Here is a 25,452-nt window from a genome sequence, read left to right on the forward strand (position 1 = left end):
AAAGAAAATAAGGAATAAATCTAAGCAAAGAAGGAGAGTGACTCACCTCACTAGCATTGTGGCCACTCTGAACGGCAGTTACATAAACTGGAGTGTCCATAACCACACCATAGTTCGGTAAATTGTCCTTCCCTTGTTTTGTGTATATCAGCTGTAAAATCAAGGCAAAAAAAAGCAGTAGAGTTTAGTAATCATGTGCACAACCTATGTTCTTGAAGTCCATGTATTATGGAGTCTCTATAATATACAGCGGTTGATAGCTTTAAAAAAAATATTGCAGAGCTATATTTCTACTAAAGCCCTTTTTGGTTTAGAAAAATTAGAAAGGTTTGCTTTGTTCCCAGAAAGTGAGACACTATCCTTGCATTTATTTATGCCTGTATTTTTTTTTTCCACAAAGGAAAGTAATTCTATAATTAAAGACGCCTTACTTAACTCGGCTATGCTCAAGCATAGCAAGCCATGACTGTAAGCAAATCATGTTGTCCTGATTCTCACAAAACATTAAATGAAATTAACCAGGCAGTAAAAGATTGGTCATTCAAATCATCCCAAAGGTGCTTTTCCAAAAGGCAACTGGACTTTCTTAGGTTTTGTTTCCTTGAAAACGTTTCACATCTCTTCCAAGAAGCTTCTTCAATTCTAACTGAACAGTGAGAAATGGAAGGATTTATATTCTTTGCACTCATCTGGGTGTTAGCACTCTGTGGGTCCTTGAGGCCACTTGGGAGTTTATCTGTATCCTTAGAGACCCCTGAATAGAGTGCAAAATGATTCATTCTGATTCACAGCAGCTTTCCATTAAAAAAGAAAGTTTCCTAACTGTGCTACCTAATATTCCTCAGTGAATCTATGGATGAGCCTTAGTGGTGTGTGACTGAACTGATTAACTAAATATGCCTCCCCAGAGATATTTTTATTAGGGATTTTACCAGAAATGTATAGTAGAGAACTGAGATACTTGATTGTGAATGTTTTGACAGCGGCTAGAATTGTATTTGCTAAAAATTGGAAAGGAGAGAAGATACCTACTGATGATGAAGTTATTAAGAAAATTATGGAATGTGCTGAAATTAGTAAATTGACATTTGAAATTAGAGAACAGGAAGATAAACAATATTATTTGATATGGGATTTGTTTTACCAGTGGCTAGACAATAAAACATGGAGATGAAGTATGAAATATGAAATTAAGGTAATGACAAAATATATGAAATGTTTTCTTATGGGAATTAAGCCTTTGTTAAATAATTGTTAAATGAGAATAATAATATAAAGGGATATATAAAGTTGTTAAATAAGAGAAATTAAATAATTTGTAATTTTGGATATGGGATTTTGCACAAAAGAATTTTAACCGATCGACACACTCTCTGTGATTGTATTGAATGATGGTGTTTTTATGTTTAAAAATTAAAAAAAATCAAAATAAAAAACCTAAATATGCCTCCCAAATGTAGTTCATGTTCTTCTTACTTGACTCTGAAGGTCATAGGACTTCTTGGCATGCAGGATTTGAGGAGTGTCCCACACGTAGCATCCAATTCCCTTCAGCCATGTCAAATCATCTTTGTACAGCACCTATAGTTAGAGAGAAAATAATAAAGCATAAAACTTCTCTTATCATCCCTTGCATATCATAGTGATATCTTCAATCCTCTTACAGTTTAATTCCGGGACAAATTTTACAAAAAAAGGAACATCAAAAACATTAGGTAATGCAAATCAGAATATAAGAGCATGTGAATGTCTTTCTTAGCTTCTTCTTGATATCATTCATACTTTTTTTTAAAAAACCATTTTTTGGGTCATTATATCTGGTTACGTTATGGAGGATTTAAAGCAGAGATATAGTGGTCCTCAAAACATTGCTGAATTACAATCTGCAGCATTTCCCTATTTGGCTATTTCAATTTAGGATTTTTATCACTTTCAGTTTCAGGCAGCCTTCCGTTCCTTAGTCATCCAGGTCATGGTTGTCCCAAAGATGTTTTTTCAAGAGGCAACTGGACTTTCTTTGTTTTTTCTTTGAAGTTGTCTCATCCAAGAAGCTTCTTCAGCTTAGACTGGATGATGGTGAATGGAAGGATTGATATTTCTTGCAGACAGCTGGTCATTTGCATTCTTTTATAAGTCATTGAGGCCACTTGGAGGTTTGTCTGTATCCTCAGGGCTACCTGAGGAGTGCAAATGGCCTTCTTGGAACTGCTGAAAGGACTGTGTTGTGGCGCTGTGCTTTCTGCAGTGTGTTTTTCTGCACAGAAGGAACACAGGGCAGAGAAAAAAAAAACATCCTACAGAAAGCACAGCTCCACAACACAGTCTTTTCAACAGTTCCAAGAAGGCTCCACACGCATTTACATCACTCAGGTGATCCTGAGGACACATATAAACCTCCAGGTGGTTTCAAAGACTTTCTAAAAGGATGCAAATGACCAGCTGTCTGCAAGGAATATAAATCCTTCCATTCTCCATCATCCAGTCAGAGCTGAAGAAGATTCTTGGATGAGAAGCAAAACATCTTCCAAGAAAAACAAAGAAAGTCCAGTTGCCTCCTGAAAAAGCACCTTTGGGATATCCAGTGGAAGCCCATGAAGGTACTCTGCAGTTCACTTCATGGTCCTACTGTTCTATGCCAGCAGATAAAGCAAAAGCTCTGGATTACTGACACAAAGCTTGACTATCGATTGGCAATAAATGAAGCATTTCTCAGGGACCGTGAGACCAAACCATTACTTACATCACTCAGAATCTCCTGAGCCTTCTTAGCCACCACCACATCATTCTCTTCGGGGGAACAGTTCCACTGGTGCAGGTAGGTTCGGTATTCAAGGTCACTGAGGATATACTGACATTTCTTAGCCAGCACATGGTTGATCATGTCACTTGGAATATGAATGTCCGCCTTGTTGTCTTCATAATTTTTCCTGTAGGCCAACTGGAAAACAAGACAGAAGTGGAAATTATTAGGAAAATAAAGAGGCTCTGGGCTCCATCAAAAACAGACAGCATGTAACAATCAGTTACCAAAGTCAGATTCAGAACTGTTCTGAAGAAATGAGCAACAGGGTTAGCCCAACATCAGCACACATTCGTTGTCTTCCAAGGCCTCACCCTCATCCCCAATCATCAGACATGTTTTCCTCTCTTTATATTACAGGTAGTCCTTAACTTACAACAGTTCATTTAGTGACCGTTCAAAGTTACAACGGCACTGAAAATTGTGGCTTATGACCGGTTACAACCTTGGCAGTATCCCCATGATCATGTCACATTAAAATTCAAATGTTTGGCAACTGTTCGTATTTATGACCATTGCTGTGTCCCAAAGTCATGTGGTCACCTTTTGTGACCACCTGAGAAGCAAAGTCAATGGGGAAGCCAGATTCGCTTAACAACTGGATTGCTAATTTATCAACTAATGTCAGCTAGCCTTCTGCTTGCTGCCATAGAAAAGGGGGGAGGGATCAGTGGAGAATTTTTCATTGCAGCTTTGCAACTACGGCCTAGATTTTGCTTATCTCTCCAAGGCCATTTCTGCTAGCTCTGGTATGCAATAGCCTCTGGTTGCCTAGCTACAAGAGGGTTGGGCTGTACAGTTTGTTTCAAATTGCTATTTTCGCGCGCTTTGCCTCAGAGCTTCCCTGGAATTTCTTGCTTTCGATTCATTCCTAGTAAAAGTACTTTTCTCTAAATCTATGTAGCTGAGGATTTCCCCCCCCCCCAGGAAATGGACAGAGGCAACCCTGATAACTGCAGTGATTCACTTAATAACTGTGTCAAGAAAGGTCGTAAAATGGGACAAAATTCACTTAACCAATGTCTCACTTAAAAACAGAAATTTTGGAGTCCAATTGTGGTTGTAAATCGAGGACTACCTGTATTCAGCTTCCTTGCTATAATTCCTGGGAGAATTACCATCCAAGAAAAGCCACAAATAACTCCTTACCGCACTCCGCATTTTTTGGAAAGCAAGACAATGGAGCACACTCGGGAAGTCTTTTTTATGTTTCCCTGCCAGATAATGGCCCTTTAGCTTCTCATATATTGCTTTATATTTGAGCTGAAAAGGACGAAAAAAGAAAGTGTTAGATGTGTATTTTTTTTCAAAAAATCCCACAAAAGTAATAACCAAAAGAAAACTCATACAGACCTCGCTGTTAATATAATCGGCATGTTTGGCACCAACAATTGGGATGTAATCTGGAGGCAAAGTGTAACCATAAGCCTTCTTTGATTCCCAAGCATCCTTGTACACGTACTAGAAGGGACAAAAATGGCAGATTAGATTTAATGAACTAAGTTTCAAAGAGTCAAAATGCAAGTGCCTCTAAAGCAGGGGTGGGAAACAATGGCCCTTTTATGACTTGTGGACTCCCAGAATTCCTGAGACAGCCATGCTGTCCACAAGTCATAAAGGGTCCATCCTTCCCCACCTCTGCCTTAAAGCAAGAGCAGGGTCCTTTTCCCAGTTTGAAACACCAGCCTGCAATAGGAGGGATGATAATGTATAATGGGTGGGTACCCCACATTTAAAAAAAAAATCCCTGTTTTTAGTGGGAATATTATTTCTTTCTGTTTCTTCCTACTTCTGCTTTTCTCACTCTCTGATATACTATAGTTTATCTTACCGTTATGCACAGGTAGTCCTTGACTTACAACAGTTTAGTGACTGTTCAAAGTTACAATGGCACTGAAAAAAGTGATTTATGGCCTTTTTTTCACACTTACGACCGTTGCAGCATGGTCACATGATCAAAATTTAGATGCTTGGCAACTGACTCGTATTTATGACACTTGCAGTGTCCTTGGGTTATGTGATCACCTTTTGCGACCACCTGACAAGCAACATCAATAGGGAAGCCAAATTCACTTAAAACAGCATTACTAACTTAACAACTGCAGAGGTTCACTCAACAACTGTGGCAAGAAATGTCATATAATAGGGCAAAACTTAATAAATGTCTCACTTAGCAACAGAAATTTTGGGCTCAATTGTGCTCGTAAGTCAAAGATTACCTGTATATTCCTTTTCCCTTAGAATGGCAGGACTTTTCTACCATTATTGAAGAGAAACCCAAAAGTTGTACATAAATGAGTTCAGGAGCCACAATGGATCCAGAGTCTCAGTGTACTCTCTCCTACTTAAAAAGCAGATCTTTGTATGCCTGTAGGCAAATTCATTCTTTCATATATTTTTTTGAAGTACTGTATAATACAAAGTTTTCTTCAAAAGAAATTCCTCTGCTGAAGACTTTATCCTTGACTAAATTGATTTCATTTATTGATCTGTCAGCAACTCTGTTGTACATCTTGTTTTCTCTATCTTTAGCCTGTAGATTCTTTAGATCTATCACGATTAATAAACTATTTGAAAGACCATAGCTAGATAATCATTTAAAGAACGATATATTAAATTATTTTATTTTATTCCAATTTCATTTTAAACTGTGTTTTATTCCAATTTCATTTCAAATCGTATTTTATTTCAATTTCATTTTAAATTGCATTTTATCCAATTCCATTTTAAACTGTTTGTATCAGATTTTAGTCATAATTTGTGTCTGGAACTCTGCACTTTGATATGGCCCAAGGGCTAATCAATAAAGTAAAGTAACTAATTTGAAGAAGGAAAAGGCAGACAGCAATATATTTGCATAGTTAGCATGAACAAAATTTATTCCAGCCCATACAAAATGTATTACTTATTGATTTTATCTAAACTGTAAATTTAAATAGTATCAATGAATAATATTTAGTACTTTAAAGTATTGTGAAAGTAATTGCTGATTCAGAATTAAGACATAGTGTGGGATGCAGGTTTCAGGGAAAAGTGAAGTTCCAACAAGCATTTGCATAAAAAATATGCTTCCCCAGATTAAATTTCTTCCTAGTAATAGAAAGAGATCTTGAATTTACATGATACGAAATACAAGATAACTTACATCGCTGTAGAGTTTTATCATCTCTCTGGAATGATTTATGGCCGGTGTGTCATCAGAACCGATGTAGTGGCCTTTTTGAAGGTTAAAGGTTTCTTTGTATTTCACCTAAACAGAAAAATGAAAGGCAAGGCAAAAATTTCAGACATCAGGTTGAGTTTAAGGCTAACTTGATAAGTTGGCTGTCTAGAATGATAACTATTTTAAAGCACTATAGAAAATTTGTTCTAATTTTTAGAAGTTTATAAAGTATTATCGCTTCTTTATATGTGCATTTCTTTTCTGTATGAAAGACACTAAAGCTATAGACCAAGTCATTGCTAGGAATTCTGTCATTAACACAGATTCCACAAAGTTATTCTGGCCTCAAACATGGATTATATTTTTAAAAGCGTTGTAGAGCATTTATGTTATATATAACTGCCCTAATATTGAAAGTTTTGTTAAAAATAATATTGTGTTATACAATAGTATATTAATTTAACCTTCAATCTACTGAATATTTAACACTAGATACAATGGTCAAGCAGAACAATGACAAACATATTGTATGGCATCTGAAAATACATATTCTCTCACACAGGGACACACATACTGTACATTGACACTACTGCAGCCATCCTGTTTTAAAGAATGCTTACGTCACTCTGCATGATCGAGTTTGCCTTTGCCAAAACGACATCTGGAGTGTCTTCAACGGATGTGAAATGGTCAAAATTATCAATGGCTTCCTGTGTGTAGATTCTCTGTAGAAAAACATGACATAATCATAATTATCTTCTGGGGAAAGTCTAGAATGCTGCTATGAGTGTACAAAACAATAATTTACCTTGTTTATTAATTCCTGAGCATTCTTTACTCTCCGATGATCCACTGAATCTAGTGGAATCCAACCACAGCCACGGAGCCATTCAAGATCAGATTTATAAAGGTTCTGTAAACATTAATAAATTATGATAAGTACAGTATATCTCTATCTATCTATCTATCTATCTATCTATCTATCTATCTATCTCTGATTTATTTTCCTAGATCTTTCTCTTAGGTATGCTTTGTTAAGGTAATGATGATTTAATAGCTGACCAGTTGCTGTAAGGCTGTAAACCGAGATGATGCAATGAGAATGAGTCAGCAGGGTTATCACTTTAAGAGGCTGTCTATATAGGGGTGGCCATGTGAAGGCGTCTCTCTCTCCTCATGTTCTATCTCCATTGTAGCTCTCCATGTATTTCTCTCCATATATGCTTCCTGTTATAGTTGAAGATTGATTGATTGATTGCCTGGCTTTGCTTAGCACGTGTAAACCACTGTTTGAAAGATCTCTGTGTACTATATTTTGCTCCTGGGTTGTCTCAAACTAGCAGTCACACTGTGCACACTCTGACATGCTTTCATATCTAGCTTGTAAAAAAAATTAACTTCGGTAAAACTGGAGTTGGGTGGCTATAACTTTAACAAATCTGAATAAATAATAAAAAGATAAAAATTAATAATATTAATATTATTATTACTTACATCACTTTGAAGGTCATAGGCTTTCTTTGCCTGGATACAGTCATTTTGGTCAGGGTGACACGTCCATTCATGAAGGTAAAGACGATATGGAATGTCACTGACAAGGTGCTGGCAGTCTCTGGCTGCAATCACCGAGCGTATATCTGGGGGTATGTGAACGTGGGACTTTGTTTTGTGATAGGATTCTTTGTATAACCTATCATTCTGAATCTTGCCAGCATGCTCAAACCACACCAGTTTTGGATCCTCTCTCATATTATTGACCCCAACATAGTGGCCTCTTTGGATGACGTAATCCGCCTTATATTTTAGCTAAAAGGGAGAAAACACATAAGTGTAAATATCAGCCTTGAATCTTTTCGTCTTCTAACTTGTGAAGTATGGTACTTTTTACTGTCCTCAGTTTCTGGAAAGATTAAGAAAAATACAGGTGCAATTGCATAATTTACAAAGAGAATGGGTCCCTGAAATGATAAACCTGACTGGGTCATTGCGATGAGAAATTGGATAGGTTTTGCAATATTACGAAGGATGAGCATGGCAAATATTTGAAATCTGTGAGATTTTTGAAAGGTAGAAAGATTTTACCTCACTTTGGACGTTATCAGAATGCTTGGCATGACGAAGTGGCACGCTGTCAGGAGGCAAACTGTAGCCAGTAGCTTTATGTTTCTCCCAGCTGTCCTTGTACAGATGCTGCAAAAAAAGAGCAGTAAGAAGTTAATATTTTCTGAAACACTACAATTGTTTCTAGTTCTATCAAAAACGCACCCAGATTAAACTTCAGATTAAAAAAATAACTGTTTAAGCAATTTGTTCCATATCTTGGAAATGTTTCCCTTGGGCCCTTTTTTCATAAATTCACTGTTTATTGTCTTTTCAAAATATTTAAACTGTATTTCAATATTTCAAATATAACTAATTATAAAAAAAACTGCCATATTCAGAGATACACAAGTGATCAATCTCAGCACTATCATGATTAATTGATAGCCTATTAATTAATAGATAATCTATTAATTAATAGAGCCTGGTGGCACAGCAGACTAATACCTGTTATTAACATTCAGCTGCCTGCAATTACTGCAAGTTCGAATCTCCCCAGGCTCAAGGTTGACTCAGCCTTCCATCCTTTCTAAGGTAGGTAAATTGAGGACCCAGTTTGTGGGGGCAATAAGCTGACTTTGTATAAATATACAAAAGTATGAAAGCTATTGTTTAACGCATTGTAAGCCGCTCTGAGTCTCTGGAGAAGGGCGGCATATAAATCAAATTTTAAAAAAAATAGTGAATCTACAGGATTTCAGTTGGAGGTCTTTCTCTGGAGATTCCAGAGACTAGGTCCAGAACTTTACACATACACACACACACACACACACACACACACACCCCTGTGTTGAGTCACTGAACTATAGCTCTTTCCCTTTGAAGTTCTCTGTCAGTGTTGCTTGGTTATATATGGCAACCTTCAAAACAATATCTAGAGTGCTCCCCTTACTGAGGTTATTTAGGAGAGACTGGGCATACTATAGATCTGGGTTTGGATCAAGGAGTTCATCTTGAAGGCTCACAAGGTCCTCTCTAACTCTGATTCTGTGTTTGTAGGTGCAGTATTATACTGATGTAGTCACAGAGAAATGTTCGTGTTTTACTTGTTTACGGTGGCCATAAGTTTGTTTCTGTGTTCAATTAAAAGTGGAACATCCACTCCTATCAGAACACGCTTGCAGATAAGATCATCTCCAGAACTTAAGTTCCCTTACATAAATGAACAGCTATCCAGAATTTTCTCAGTGGTAGTAAATAGAATTATGAAACAACTTCTCCAGAAGCATGGCATTGAATCATGATTAATTCCTTAAAGAAATGGAACACTAAAATGGGACTGGTTAAAAAGAAACTTGGGGAAAACAGTAGATGGTTTTGATTCTGTCGTTATATTTGAGGGTCCTTAACAATCACTTAAAAATGATTAATTGTCTTATTTGGCCTGGAGCTGACATCTGTGCATGGTTACTGTAATCACAAAGTTTGCAAAAACACAGAAAACTTTCTCTACACACTGAAGAGCCCAGTGAAAATTGAGTTGATTTAAGGGGAAGAAATGCTGAATAAATAAATGGGGAAGAAGATAAGAAACTTGCAGGGGGAGAAAAGGAATGGAATTCTGAACAGGGATCACTGCAACATTGTGTTGCAGCTTTTGAGTTAAAAGAACTGTGTGAACTACCGAGTAACCAGATAGTAGTATGAGCATATATGAGAATATACAAAAGGCTGCATAAATAAGGAGAAAAAAGTGTGGGGGTATACAAATGGAAGCAACTAAAACAGTCCAGTGAATGGGTCAATAGTGATAAGTAAATTTGTTTTACAGTCAATGGAGTAGAAAACTGTGGGAAAGGAAGATAAAATAGAAATCTCTTGAAATCAGCTCTGACTGGGTAGAACCCCCAGCAAGAGGCCTGTACATTTATATCCTTATTTTCCTTGACTATAGTTTTTCACTAACTATCCCATCAGGACCAGGGGTGGGTTCCATTTACCTTTACTACCAGTTCGCAGCGGGATCGCACACGGACACTCGCTTCGCTCACGCACACTCTTCTGCGCATGCGCAGATCACCAATGATGATGTCGTGCCGGGTGGGTATAGCCTCCTGCCGGTTTTACTACCGGTTCTATAGAATCGGACAGAACCGGGAGCACCCACCACTGATCAGGACTCATGATTTAAAGATATAAAATTATGCCACATTTTCTATTTACTATTGTTCCTGGGAGGAAACAACATACCTCATTAAGAATCCTAGCTGCTTTTTTAACTGCTTGCAACCGAGGTGTATCTGTTAGTGTATAAATGTCCTTGATGCTGTTCCATTCCTGGTGGTATTTAACCTGGAAACAAATAAAGTTAACAATAGAGTTATTATAGATCTGTTACAGATGTACAAATTGCATCTTAAACAGACCATCTGATGCTCTCCAAATGTTTTGGCTTTCAGTTCACACCAGCCTCATCCAACATAGCAATGGAAGGTAGTCTCCAGATATCTGGAACAAATCCAACTGACTCCATTTCTGATTTTTATTCGTGTGTTTATGGATACTGATTCTGCCTTCATTTTTGTGAATAAGAAAAATAAGAATCGACACGCAGAGAACAAAAATATAACCCCAACTCAAAAACACACACAGTGTGCACTTATTTGCATAATACATGCCATTCTGTAAAAAGAAAAATGGAGAAACAGAAAAGCTTATTGGCTAGATCAGAGTTAGGGTGCATTAAATTCAGCCTCTTTAACCTGTTAGAAACTGTCATGGTTGGCTTGCCAACCCTACTCTGCAAATCCCTGACTATTCTTACCGGGATATGTAAATATAGTTAGTGTCTGCTGAAATGCCATTAATCTTATGCACTTCACAAGAGAAAAAGAAGTACATGGATTTAGTCTTGCCTTCCAGACATTATGTATTTCTTTTTTTACTTTATTCATTATTTAATGAAATCATTTATGTAATTGGTGGATTGATTTATTATTTGATCTCATAATTTAATTATTTATTAGGCAAAATAACAGTTTGGTGTAGTAGATAGTTTGGTGCAAGTCTAGAAAGCAGGAACCTAAGACAGGGGCGGGTTTCAAAACCAGTCGTTACCAGTTCGCTCGTGGCACGTGCGCACTCGTGTGCACACGTGGCACTTCCGCAAATGTGCAGAAGCATCCGGGCAGGTGGGCGGAGCCTCCCGCCATCACCGCCACTACAGGTTTGCCCAATCCGGGGCGAACTGGTAGCAACCTACCATTGGCCTGAGAGCTGTAGTCCCACCCTTAGGCATGAAAGGCAACAGGGTGACTTTGGGCCAATCACCATGAGATTGTGAGTTCTAGTTCCGCCTTAGTCATGCAACCTGGCTGGCTGACTTTGATCTCTCTCTCTCAGCCCAACTCACCTCACAGGGTTGCTGTTATTGTGGTGGAAAGAGTATTAAATATGTTCTCTGCCTTCAGTTATTTATAAAATAATACAGGCAAGATAAACAGTTAATAATGAATAAAATGAATAAAATCAAAGCAGTTGCTGTGGGGAGGGAAAGGTTTGGAAGCATCTTTTCGAAGCAATCCTGTCAGGTCAATCATGAGGTTTTTGGGCCTATTCTAATCCCCCACAGTGCAACATGGCTGAGAAGAATCAATATTTCGCACTCGAACACAAAGGAGGCATTCCTTAGTTTGCTTTATAAAGGATTTAATGATGGTAGGAGTCAGTAGGATTAAAGTTTAAAGAATGCTGTACAGGAAAATAATTGACGTACCGTATTTTCCGGCGTATAAAACGACTTTTTAACACATGAAAATCTTCTCAAAAGTCGGGGGTCGTCTTATACACCGGGTGTCATTCTCCTGTAACCAGGCAGACCAGCCCGAAAGGCTCTGACGAGCCTTAAATGGCTCTGGTGATCCAAGCTCTGACGATCTGCTAATCAGGCAACTCAGCTGGGATCGCCAGAGCCATGGAGAAGAAAAAAACTTCTCCTTTCACATGGCTCTGGCGATCCAAGCTCTGATGATCTGCTAATCAGGCAACTCCGCTGGGATCGCCAGAGCCATGGAGAAGAAAAAAAGTTTTTCCCCTCCAGCTTGCTTACCTTAGCTGCTAGTTGCAACGCTTGCCTTGCTTTGCTTGCCTGAATCCATTCCATCAGCAAGCCACTCCCTGCCTGCAATCAAGCAGGCAGGGAGTTGTGGACTTCAACTCCCAGAATTCCTCAGCCAGCAAAACAAAGCTGGCTGAGGAATTCTGGGAGTTGAAGTCTACAACTCTTAAAGTTGCCAAGGTTGGAGACACCTGTTCTATTGGGTAAGTTTTTTTCTCCTTTGGGATCTTTAAAAAAAATAGTTAATTGGGGTTTTTTTTAGTTGTTCTTTTTTAGATCTAGCCATTTAAAGTTTAGGAAGTTTTAAATTTAGCTTTCATATAAAAATAAAAATAAAATAATATTTGTGCAGCTTTCTGAGATTTAGTGTGTTTCTGTAGTGTTTCACTCTAACTACACAAACACACAAAATCTCACAAAGCTGTATGTGGAATTTTGTGTGTGTAAAGTGTGAAAGTTGAGTTTTTGGACTTTTTGTGGCTGTGTGAAGTTCCTGCTTGTTGCAGGGGCCATTTTGGGTCTAGCACAGCTGCTTTTACATTGTGGGTGAGCCAGTTGTGTTGTGTTGTGTTGTGTGTGTGTAAAGTGTGAAAGTTGTTTTTTGGGGGGCTTTTTGTGGCTGTGTGAGGTTCCTGCTTGTTTCAGGGGCCATTTTTGGGTCTAGCACAGCTGCTTTTACATTGTGGGTGAGCCAGTTGATGTTTTTTAATTTTTATTTGGTGTGCGTTGGAAGAGGGGTAGTCTTATACGGCGAGTATAGCCCAAACCCTATATTTTAACAGGAAAATTCGGGGGTCGTCTTATACGCCCAATCGTCTTATACGCCGGAAAATACGGTAGTTGTGAAAATGTCCTTTTCCTACTGCCACAGTTCACAAGGTTCATTAAGGTGGATGAGCTCTGCTGGAGTTATCAAGATCCATAGCGATTTGTTCACAATATATTGTTTCCTTTTCCAAGATTTATTCCCTTTATCCTAGGAGATAAATGTAACTGGATTGAAATAATAACTCAATACTTACATCGCTTAGTATTTCTCCACCTTGTTTGGCTGTGATATAATCAACCCTGTCAGCCACCGGAGTAAATGGCAGTTTATCAGCTTTGGTACGATATAACCTCTATAAAAAGAGAAAGGAATACAGAGGTAAGGCAAATAACAAAAATAAATAGTCATGCAAGAAAGAAAGACAGGAGGAGAATATAGGTAGTCCTCAAGTTACGACCACAACTGGGCCCAAAGTTTAGGTTGCTAAGTGAGAAACTTGTTAAGTGAGTTTTACCGCATTTTATGACTTTTCCTGCCACATTTGTTAAGTGAATCATTGCAGTTCTTGAATTAGTAACACGGTTGTTAAGTGAATCTGGTTTCCCCATTGACTTTACTTGTTTGAAGGTCGCAAAAAGGGATCACATGACTCTGGGATACTGCAACCGCCATAAATGTGAGTCAGTTGTCAAGCATCCAAATGTAAAACAGGTGACCATGCGGATAAGTGTGAAAAATGGTCATGTCCCTTTTTTCAGTGCCATTGTAACTTTGAATAGTCACTAAATGAGCTGCTGTAAGTAGAGGACTACGTGTATATTCATCTGAATTGGCAGGTATTATTTTTGCTTTTGCTTTTTTAATAACTCTTCTGGATTATGCTAAAAAACAGTAATGCTATTGCTGTTCAGTTTGGATCCTTAATCTGAAAAAGTATTATTATTAAATAATTTAAATAATCAAATTAATAATTAAATATCTAATTAATAGTAATATTTATTGTTTTAATATTTTATCTGGTTGCTTTTATTGGGTTGTAAAGCTACCTAGAGTCACCTCTAGGTGAAATGGGCAGTGTATAAATCCAATAAATCCAATAAATAAATATTAAAGTGGATTAAATTAACCTATCTATTCGTTTTGAGCAGTACAACATGGATATTGTATATCACATTAAATCAAAATCTGTTTTTTTAGCTTTGATTTAACACTGTGTATGAAATTAGCCAACGATAATGTATCCGATAAACCACAGTAAAATAAACCATAGCTTATTATTTAAAGGTTTTTAGATTATTATTTAGAGAGTTTTTCTTTTTTTTTCTTTTTGTTTGTTTTGTTTTTATTGATGTTGTGCGCTACCAAGAATGCTGTTTCTTAAGATGGGCAGACACATACATCTAATAAATAACTAAAAATCACTCAGTGGATACTCAGTTCATAAGAACAAACAAGCATGAAGGAGAAACAGTTTTGCATGAACTAAAGACTGCACTGTGAAAAAGCCACATTTTTATAAATGGGTTTTTCTGTGTGAAACAAGAAAGATCTTTGTAGGAGGAAACCTCTTACCTCGTTAATAAGGGCCTGAGCATGTTTGACATGGTTGACAGAGACAGAATCACTTGGCATCCAGCCAATTCCTCGTAGCCATTCTAGATCGGATTTATAGACAGCCTGCATAGAGCAAAAAAAAAAAAAAAAAAAGTTGAGAATTATTTACACTTTTTCCAGGAGGCAATTTCTCATTCATTTTGACTGAAAGATAAAAATTGCCCTTCTTTTCTCACAGAGAAGAGCAAATGAATTAGGCACAGCATATAAGGAAAAAGTATTATATTGTTACAATTTTGATGCTGTTTTAACTTAATCACTTTCTAGTTTCTTACCATAGTTTAAGAATAGAATAGAATAGAATAGAATAGAATAGAATAGAATAGAATAGAATAGAATAGAATAGAATAGAATAGAATAGAATAGAATAGAATTCTTTATTGGCCAAGTGTGATTGGACACACAAGGAATTTGTCTTTGGTGCATAAGCTCTCAGTGTACATAAAAAGACAAGATATGTTCAAGATATAAATATTTTTTTCACATTCACATTTATATCTGGTATCATATTTTACTGGAGACCTAAAATGCATATTTATTTGAAATTAATGATGTCCATTTACATAGTTGCATCTGTGGGATTCTGATTGGAAAATGTAATTTTCACTAAAATAGTTATCTGGATGTTATGATTACTATAATAAATATCATGTTTATAGAAGCGGGTTGATTTATACAAAGATGGCTTATAATAATTGAAGCAACACAAGTACTTCAATTTTGAACAGCAAATAGTAATAATCAGCCAAAAGCCAAGGGAAAATGTAAAAAACAATAGTCAACATATAATAGTACAAGCAATGAACTTTCTACTCACATCACTCTGTAACTCATAGGCTTTCTTGGCTTGGATGACATCATTCTGGTCAGGCAAACATATCCATTCATGGAGGTACCGGCGATAATCAATATCACTAACCAGTTTCTGACATTTCTTGGCCAGCAAGATGGACAGCATGTCCACTGGACTATTGAACTTGGTTTTAAACTTCTCAAAATGTTTCTTGTATTCCCTCTGACTCTGCAATTTGGCTACGCGCATCGCCAGCACTAGTTTGGGATCATCATAAATATTCCGGAATCCAACGTAGTGTCCCACTTGCTTACGGTAACCTTCTTTGTACTTGTACTAATTTTAAAGAAAGATACAAATAAAATTTCCATCTGTAATATCATAAATTGTAAAGGAATTGCATGAGAGAGCCTTGTTGCAATATCTGGGATGTCAAACTCGTGGCCCGTGGGCCAGATGCGTCATCCGCTGGCCACTCCCACCAAAGGGGAAAAATTCATGATACATCACATGATGACAACATGATGCTGCAAGTTTGATACTCCTGCTCTAGAACAATACCCCCCAGAAATTTGTGTGGCTCCCACATGGATGTTTTAGATACCAACCCTGCTACAACATATAATATTTCCCGGTTCTGTGCAGCAGCACTCAAAAGTCATTGGATAATGATCTGTGTTTGGGTCTTAACTTTATAAGCTACATTTAATGACTTATTAATGACATATTATATTGCTTTAGAACTTAATATAGTCTTCCAGTACTTTTATGCTCCCCTACACCCATGTAATATTCTTACCCCTCCTTTTAGATTCTTGCTTTATATATGTATGTATGTATGTATGTATGTATGTATGTATGTATGTATGTATTAATTTATCTTTTATATCTTCTAGCTTTTAATAATTTTGTTCTCTCAGGTGCTGGGGAACTGATAGCTGTGGAGCCTCCTTCTATTATAGTTGGTTTATAGTTGCTGTTTGTTTCTAACCAAGATGCATTTCTAACCAACTGCAATCTTTTATTCTAAATTGGGGAACCTTTGGTTAGAATAAATCCTATTTAGTATCAGCATGGTAAAACATCTGGCCAACCTTGTACCAAGGAAGTTCCAGGTAGTAGGCTAGACTGGAATGTCAAAAGGCATCTGGGAAGACAGAACTGGCGAATGGCTTCTGTAATATTGCCTAGAATTGATTGATTTGTCGATTGATTGTTTAAACATATATGCCGCCAAGTGATTTATAGTTGGTTTTCTTTCTATTTTGTGCAAATGCTGATAGCAATTTAGGTCACCCTGTAGTCACCCAGAATGAAGATGAACTTAGAAAGTTTTAAGTATCTTTCAGACATATTGACTGGTAGGACTTTTATCAGAATAAACATACTGTGGACTACAATGCTAATCTAAACATCCAGTAAATGTATATAACTTCATGTGCCAGAGCTGTTGCTTGCAGAGTTTATTCACAATAGTTGAATTATGCTTGCAATCTCTTATCTTGTAGTGAACTGAGATATATAAATATTTGTTTGCATATCTATATATATATATCTATATATATCTATATCTATATCTATATCTATCTATCTATCTATCTATATATGTATATATATATATATATATATATATATATATATATTTATATTTATATTTATATTTATATTTATATTTATATTTATATTTATATTTATATTTATATTTATATATCTCCACCATTTACCCTGATGAAGGTCTAGAGTTCACACATACACAAACACACTGAAGATAAGAACATACAGTGATTATACTTACATCACTGGCAATTTGTCTTGAGGCTTTGGCTGTTCTGATTGGAATTGCGTCTAACCTGTAATCAATGTATTTCTTTACATCGTCCCAAGCGTCCCTATAGAGTTTCTGAAAAAAACAAAACAAAACAAAAAACCAATTCATTAAAACCCAACAAAATTTTCAATAAGTTTTTGCCATATCTGCTTGCTTTGGAAAGTTTCCCTGTTAAGAACAGCTTCTCCCCAAAGATACATTCAACACCAACCTTACTTGCCTTTCAGAAGGTCACAAAGACTTGGCTCTTTCCCCGTGCATGGAGGCCAGGAAGTTACTATGGGAGATCTGGCATGAATGCATGTTGTAGGTGTTTTACATTTTTGATAAGAGAGCCTCAACCTATATTCTGCCATTCTTGTTTTATTGTTAATATCTACATTGTATTTTGACTGCTCAGAATGTCATCTGAAAGATGACTAGCTGTTTAAATTGATTACAAACTAACAAATAAAATTATCTTACATGGCTAACATTCACAGCATTCATCCTGGAGAGCACAACTTGAGGGGTATCGAGAGGAATATTAATCTGTGCCTTCTCTTTATCCCACGCTTCACGATAAAGGTTCTAAGAAAGGGAGAAAGGAAAGGAAATTTTCAATTGCTTTGTAAAAATCCTTCTAATTTTTTAATGGCCACTGTATTTCAGCCACATTATACAGAGGTAGTGACTACATTTCAATTTACCTCACTGATCTGTTGTGCATTGACCTTAGCCAGGACAACCGGGGGAGGGTCAGGTATACTGGTAAATTTCAGTGCATCTGGGCGTAGTTTGTACAACCTCTCATTTATGAGATCTTGAGCCCTTTTCACTCTGACCACATCCACAGAGCCTTCCGGCATCCATCCAATCCCACGGAGCCATTCCAGATCAGATTTATACAAGTTCTATGAGACAATGGATCACAAAAGAAAAATAAAATGATTAAGCTCATATTTTTAGCAAATATTTCATGTGGTAAATAGAATTAATAGGATATTGGAAAGTCCTGATTAAAATGGTTCAATTATTTTTGAATGGATTAATTGTCTTTATGAAACAAAACAATCAAAATAGATAACGGAACAAAAATACCAAAAATTCAAACAGAATGTACACCAAACATTCTAGACAACTCTTTCTGAATCAACTGAAGTACAATTATACAATACCCTAAATTCAAAATAAGTTAATTTAGTGCAACTTATGCCAGCAAATTTAAAAAGGTTATTAGAATGTGCCAATTGGTTGTTCAAAGGCTTTTTGGAGTTATCTACACTTTGGGAAGCCAAAACTCATTGAAAATTCTTATTTCTGTGATCAATATTTAAAAATATTTCCACCATCACAATATGGTGTTGTAATATGGCGTGCAAAGGCTACACTCAATGAAGACTTCAGTGGAGGAACAATGTCTCTAGTGTCCTTCTGACATATGTAATCAAGGAAATAAAAGTAGAATTAAGATAATTTTCATGAGCACCTTCTAAAACTTACATTCTTCAAATATGGGGATTAATCTGGCAGGGAGAAAGTTATGTGGGTCAGGATAATGGAAGCTGAAGTGCAAAGCATCTGTTCTACAGCTATGCACTTCAAGGTCTCTTTTGTTGTGTGCCTGATCATAATGCATCAATGTAATCTTGTACTGGTGTACTTACATCACTCTGAAGTTCATACGCTTTCTTTGCTTGAATCACATCGTTCTGATCCGGCAGGCAAGACCACTGGTGCAGATAATGATGGTAATCAATGTCACTGGCTAAAGCCTGCCCTTGTTTGGCTGCCTGGATAGCCACCATTTCGTAAGGGATGGTTATATGGGCTTTTGAACTGTGGTATGCTTTCTTATAGAGACGGTCATTTTGCATCTTCATTACTCGAGCAGCCCATGAAAGTTTAGGATCCTCCTTGACTGATGGGGTTCCAATGTAATGACCTTTCTGTCTCTCATAAGTTTCTTTGTATTTATACTGAAGAGAAAAGCAAAGCAAAGAACAATTGAAATGGGTAGGATGATGCAGTTTGTGAAAATTAGTATTTTAACAACTGGAGGACCTTGAATGAAGGAACAGGTAGATTTCATTATGAAGAAGTTTCCATTCAATAGATTTTGAATGCATGTGTCTTTGGAATGTTGTTTTGTAGGTTAGGCATCAACATGATATTATATTGTATAATAAAGCATTATAAAACAATATTTAAAATAGTGATTTTCCCTTTGAAAATGATAGCTTAAAGTGACATATTTAGTAAATGGAGAATCCTTTTTGAATAAAATATTCCCTTTCAAACCAAACTTTATATACATTAAATGTTTCATAGTTATCTGACTGGCACTTCCAAGTAAAAATGATTTTCATTTATTTTAAACTCATGTCTACAGCAATCAATATGAAAAATAATTGTGTAAGAATATCAAAACTGCTGCAGTGTGCCTTGTATGATATGAAGTTTACATAGAAATTTAAGTTTAAATAACGTTGCACACTTTGCTAGGTGGGTGATATGAAAATATTCAGTGGTATCAGCAACTACTATATATTTAAACAATAGGCCTCATACCTCACTGGCAATTTCTCTGGAAGATTTCGCATGCTTGAATGAAAGAGCATCCACTTTAAAGTCATAGCCTTTGTCTTTGGCTTCATCCCAGGCTCCAGTATAATGTTTCTGAAATTTTACATGTATAATTTTCAATATAATCAGAAAATGAAGGAGGAAAATAAACTATAGACAGTTCTCAATTAAGCATACAGTTTTATGGGCCTATATTAGATATACGTACCACTATGATTAACTTACTTAGCTCCCAGGGACAACTGAGATGTGGCACTACTGAAGAGTAAAGTATGAAAAATATAAATTTTCAGAATGAGCAATGGACAAGTATTGCATAAATACAACGGAAATGGTGAAATTCAGGCTAGGCAATCACATTTGGAGCTTGTTTGTCCAAAATAATTTGCTTATTTATGGCTGTTATAGTAGTATGTCCATTGTACAATATTTTGAAATTATATCAATTTAGCCACAAAATTTGGGATGCCTACTTAACAAAAGAAAATTTAAAACCAATAATTGGTCAAGAAGGCATAAAGTTTTTAGGCAGAGCCTTGTACTTCCAACAGGGATGGTTGGGAAAGTGTGTCCAATGAATACATATACGTGTGTGTGTGTGTGTGTGTGTGTGTATGAATCAACATGTAATACTTTTATATTTTTAACAGAAACTAACAGGAGAGTATAACTAAGGAGCCTTGATAGCACAGAGGTTTAAGCACCCTGTCATTAACACAGCTGCCTGCAATTACTGCTGGTTCGAATCTCTCCAAGGCTCAAGGTTGACTCAGCCTTCCATCCTTTCTAAGGTAGGTAAATTGAGGACCCAGTTTGTGGGGGCAATAAGCTGACTTTGTATAAATATACAAAAGTATGAAGGCTATTGCTTAACGCATTGTAAGCCGCCCTGAGCCTCCGGAGAAGGGCGGCATATAAATCAAATTAAAAAAAAAAAAGACAATGTAATAAACAAAGGAATAGTAATATGCTTAACAAAAGAATGCATACAGTTAGTTAATTATCTTACATTGCTAACATTCACAGCATTCATCTTGGAGAGCAGCATTGATGGGGTATCGAGAGGAATATTAATCTGTGCCTTCTCTTTATCCCACGCTTCACGATACAGGTTCTAAGAAAGGAAGGAAGGAAAGACAATTTTCAATTGCTTTAGGAAAATCCTTCTAATTTTTTAAAGGCCACTGTATTTCAGCCACATTACACAGAGGTAGTGACTACATTTCAGTTTACCTCACTGATCTGTTGTGCATTGACCTTAGCCAGGACAACCGGGGGAGGGTCAGGTATACTGGTAAATTTCAGTGCGTCTGGGCGTAGTTTGTACAACCTCTCATTTATGAGATCTTGAGCCCTTTTCACTCTGACCACATCCACAGAGCCTTCCGGCATCCATCCAATCCCACGGAGCCATTCCAGATCAGATTTATACAAATTCTATAAGACAATGGGTAAATAATAATAATAATAAAATGATTAAGTTTACATTTTTAGCAAATATTTTTATCTGGTAAGTAGAATTAACAGGATATCAGAAAGTCCTGATTAATATGGTTGAATTATTTTAAATGGATTGATCCTCCTTATGAAACAACAAAAATGCAAGACAGTCAAATTAGATATTGGAACAAAGATACCAAAAAATTCAAATGTGCTAATAATCTTGATTAAGTAGGTAGCAAACGTATTCAGTCATAGCATAATACACCAGTGATTCTGAATAACTCTTCCTGAATAAATTAATATAAATTCATAAAACTCCCTAAATTCAAGAGTTCAGTGCAACATAAATAAGGAAATTTTAAAAAGATATTAGACTCTGCCCAATTGATTTGTCCTAAATTTCTTCTTTGATCACTTTAGAAAGTGAAACCACATTTAAAATTCTTATCCCTGTGATAAACATTAAAAAAAAAATCATCAATCACAGTATGGTGTTGTAATATGGCGTGCAAAGGCTAGCTACACTCAATGAAGACTTCAGTGGAGGAACAATGTCTCTGGTGTCCTTCTGACATATGTAATCAAGGAAATAAAAGTAGAATTAAGATAATTTTCAAGAGCACCTTCTAAAACTTACATTCTTCAGATATGGGGATTAATCTGGCAGGGAGAAAGTTATGTGGGTCGGGATAATGGAAGCTGAAGTGCAAAGCATCTGTTCTACAGCTATGCACTTCAAGGTCTCTTTTGTTGTGTGCCTGACCATAATGCATCTATGTAATCTTGTACTGGTGTACTTACATCGCTCTGAAGTTCATACGCTTTCTTTGCTTGAATCACATCGTTCTGATCCGGCAGGCAAGACCACTGGTGCAGATAATGATGGTAATCAATGTCACTGGCTAAAGCCTGCCCTTGTTTGGCTGCCTGGATAGCCACCATTTCGTAAGGGATGGTTATATGGGCTTTTGAACTGTGGTATGCTTTCTTATAGAGACGGTCATTTTGCATCTTCATTACTCGAGCAGCCCATGAAAGTTTAGGATCCTCCTTGACTGATGGGGTTCCAATGTAATGACCTTTCTGTCTCTCGTAAGTTTCTTTGTATTTATACTGAAGAGGAAAGTACAGAAAAGAGCGATGATTAGGGTTAGGCAACAACATATTATATAGTTTATTAAACCATTATAAAACAATATATTTAAAATTGTGATTTTTCCCTTTAAAAGGATGGCTTAAAATAACATATTTAATAAATGCAAAGTACTTTGTGAATAAAAGATTCCCTTTCAAATCAAACATGATATAAATTAAATATTTCATAGTTATCTGACTGTCAGTTCCAAGTAAAAAATTGTTTTCATTTGTTTTAAAATATTATTTCTACAGCAACCAATAAGAAAAATAATGGTGTAAAAACATCAAAACTCTACAGTAGGATACCTTGTATCTGGTTGAATCAATATAAAGTTTATATTGATAAATATAATAAATAAATTCCACATTTTTGCCAGATGGCTGATGTGAAAATATTCAGTGGTATCAGCAGCTACTGTATATTTAAACAATAGGCCTCATACCTCACTGGCAATTTCTCTGGAAGATTTTGCATGCTTGAATGAAAGAGCGTCAATTTTAAAGTCATAGCCTTTTGCTTTGGCTTCATCCCAGGCTCCGGTATAATGTTTCTGCAATTAAAACATATACACAATTTTCAAGGCTGGAAGAAAATAAACTACAGATATCCCTCAATTAAACATGAAGCCGTAGGCTCAGAAATAAATCTCATTATATTTATTGGACTGTCCTTCAGAAGACATCTGTAGACAAATGCAATGCAATATGTGAAAAATTTGATTTTTCAGAATAAATAATGGGATGGACACTGCATAAATTCAGTATATATTTGCATGCATATTTATGCATGCACACATGTTAAATAACTTATAACAATTTTATTTGTTTAATATCAATACTATGAATTTATATTAATAGACCAAGTGGAATTTATTATGAATTGGTAATAATGTAACTATGCAAGAAGGGAAAACCTAACACTTAAAGTAACAAAACTCTATTCCAAAATACTATGATTTTTTATACTCTAAGAATATCTTGTTCTTTTTAGTAGATCTCTCAGCCAAAGTTACAAAACAAAAACATCTCCCTTCTGCCATCTCAAAATCCTCTCAATGGCTTCAGAAACCATTGATCATGGTATCCTCCCAGGATGACAGACAAGTTTGGGAGAAGAAAGATGCTGTGGATTTCATTTTTCCATGGCTGATTTCAGATGGGGAGATGTCCAGCCCTAGACCTCTGCTGTTCTGTTTTTTTCTACATTTCTAATTAATGTCTACATCAGACCACTGGATGATTTTACCCATTGGCACAAGTTGAGATTTTATCAACGGGATGAAGAGACTGAATTGTACGTCTTTGTCCCGTGCCATGCAAATGATGCTATTGAAGTACTTTCCCAGTGCCTGGTGATTTGCAGACTGGAAGGGGAGGAACTGGCTTGACTAAATCATTACACACCTGAATAGCTGTAGATGTTATGGCCACCCATATCTCGTAAATTTTCCATTGTTGTATCTAAATGGGAGAATATTCCCCAAGGCAGAGTAGATGCACAATGTTGGCATTCTTCAGGGTACACAGATTCTGCTCAAAGAGCAGGTGGCTGCTATGGCCTGAAGGGCCTTTGCACAAGTACATCTTGTGTGCCAGTTGCACCCATCCCTAGATTTGTCATTCATGACTTACTCACCTCCCAATTAGATTATAGAAATGTGCTCTGCATAGGGCTGCCTTTGAAAAGAAATCTAATGCTCCTGAATATGGTGGTACATACAGCACTGGGAGACTCATATAAATATACTTATACAGAGGTGGGCGTCACATACTGTAACAACCAGTTCGCCCAGCACTGGAAATGTGAGTGCGTGCAAGTGCAGCGTCAAAAAACACGGCAATTCACTCATTCGCGCCATCCGCACGTGCGTGCGGTGTCAACAAACACAGCAATTCGCTTGTGTGCAGCATCAAAAACACTGTGATATAGAATGGGATTGCGCCCAGGCCCAAACCGGTCCGAACCAACCACTGCACTTATATAATACCACTGCTACATTAACTACACTGGTTGCCAGAAGGCTTCTGGGAGCAATGCCAGTTATTGTTGCCATTAACCCTTTATGTTGCTAAGGACCAAATTACTTGTGGGATAGTCTGTCTTTGGTGGTTTCTACCTATCGCACCAAATCTGGCTCTGAGCATATTCTGGGCCCTTTTGTGAGGCAATATCTGATAGGACCTAGGAAGAACCCAGGAAGCATGACTTCTCTGTTAAGAACAGCTTCTCCCCAAAGATACATTCAACGCCAACCTTACTTGCCTTTCAGAAGGTCACAAAAACTTGGCTCTTTCCCCCGTGCATGGGGGCCAGGAGGTTACTATGGGAGATCTGGCATGAATGCATGTTGTAGGTGTTTTACATTTTTGATGAGAGAATCTCAACCTATATTCTGCCATTCTTGTTTTATTGTTAATATCTACATTGTATTTTGACTGCTCAGAATGTCATCTGATAGATGACTAGCTGTTTAAATTTGATTATAAACTAACAAATAAAATTATCTTACATGGCTAACATTCACAGCATTCATCTTGGAGAGCAGTACTTGAGGGGTATCAAGAGGAATATTAATCTGTGCCTTCTCTTTATCCCACGCTTCACGATACAGGTTCTAAGAAAGGGAGAAAGGAAAGGAAATTTTCAATTGCTTTGTAAAAATCCTTCTAATTTTTTAATGGCCACTGTATTTCAGCCACATTACAAAGAGGTAGTGACTACATTTCAGTTTACCTCACTGATCTGTTGTGCATTGACCTTAGCCAGGACAACCGGGGGAGGGTCAGGTATACTGGTAAATTTCAGTGCATCTGGGCGTAGTTTGTACAACCTCTCATTTATGAGATCTTGAGCCCTTTTCACTCTGACCACATCCACAGAGCCTTCCGGCATCCATCCAATCCCACGGAGCCATTCCAGATCAGATTTATACAAGTTCTATGAGACAATGGATCACAAAAGAAAAATAAAATGATTAAGCTCATATTTTTAGCAAATATTTCATGTGGTAAATAGAATTAATAGGATATTGGAAAGTCCTGATTAAAATGGTTCAATTATTTTTGAATGGATTAATTGTCTTTATGAAACAAAACAATCAAAATAGATAACGGAACAAAAATACCAAAAATTCAAACAGAATGTACACCAAACATTCTAGACAACTCTTTCTGAATCAACTG

The 25,452-nt window shown here is 36.7% G+C and overlaps 1 protein-coding gene across 31 annotated transcripts in view; it reads right to left on the reverse strand.

The window, feature by feature from the left end:
- NEB (nebulin) overlaps positions 1–25,452 on the reverse strand; it is a 217,056-nt gene that overhangs the window by 70,294 nt on the left and 121,310 nt on the right. For all 31 annotated transcript variants that reach the window (XM_087881859.1, XM_087881879.1, XM_087881868.1 and 28 more), the window contains exons 104-128: positions 25,004–25,207; positions 24,780–24,884; positions 22,713–22,820; positions 21,934–22,245; positions 20,923–21,126; positions 20,699–20,803; positions 19,675–19,782; positions 18,771–19,082; positions 17,814–18,017; positions 17,590–17,694; positions 17,092–17,196; positions 15,321–15,632; positions 14,462–14,566; positions 13,143–13,241; positions 10,254–10,355; positions 8,046–8,153; positions 7,458–7,769; positions 6,772–6,876; positions 6,584–6,688; positions 5,946–6,050; positions 4,154–4,261; positions 3,950–4,063; positions 2,741–2,938; positions 1,477–1,581; positions 47–151 (exon numbers count right to left, since the gene is read on the reverse strand). In XM_087881859.1, coding sequence (XP_087737985.1) covers positions 47–151; positions 1,477–1,581; positions 2,741–2,938; positions 3,950–4,063; positions 4,154–4,261; positions 5,946–6,050; positions 6,584–6,688; positions 6,772–6,876; positions 7,458–7,769; positions 8,046–8,153; positions 10,254–10,355; positions 13,143–13,241; positions 14,462–14,566; positions 15,321–15,632; positions 17,092–17,196; positions 17,590–17,694; positions 17,814–18,017; positions 18,771–19,082; positions 19,675–19,782; positions 20,699–20,803; positions 20,923–21,126; positions 21,934–22,245; positions 22,713–22,820; positions 24,780–24,884; positions 25,004–25,207 — 3,855 coding nt within the window. The remainder of the gene's footprint in view (positions 1–46; positions 152–1,476; positions 1,582–2,740; positions 2,939–3,949; positions 4,064–4,153; positions 4,262–5,945; positions 6,051–6,583; positions 6,689–6,771; positions 6,877–7,457; positions 7,770–8,045; positions 8,154–10,253; positions 10,356–13,142; positions 13,242–14,461; positions 14,567–15,320; positions 15,633–17,091; positions 17,197–17,589; positions 17,695–17,813; positions 18,018–18,770; positions 19,083–19,674; positions 19,783–20,698; positions 20,804–20,922; positions 21,127–21,933; positions 22,246–22,712; positions 22,821–24,779; positions 24,885–25,003; positions 25,208–25,452) is intronic.

This window comes from Pantherophis guttatus, chromosome 1 (genome assembly GCF_059756535.1).
Source record: "Pantherophis guttatus breed Tessera chromosome 1, ASM5975653v1, whole genome shotgun sequence".
Taxonomy (NCBI): Eukaryota; Metazoa; Chordata; class Lepidosauria; order Squamata; family Colubridae; genus Pantherophis; species Pantherophis guttatus.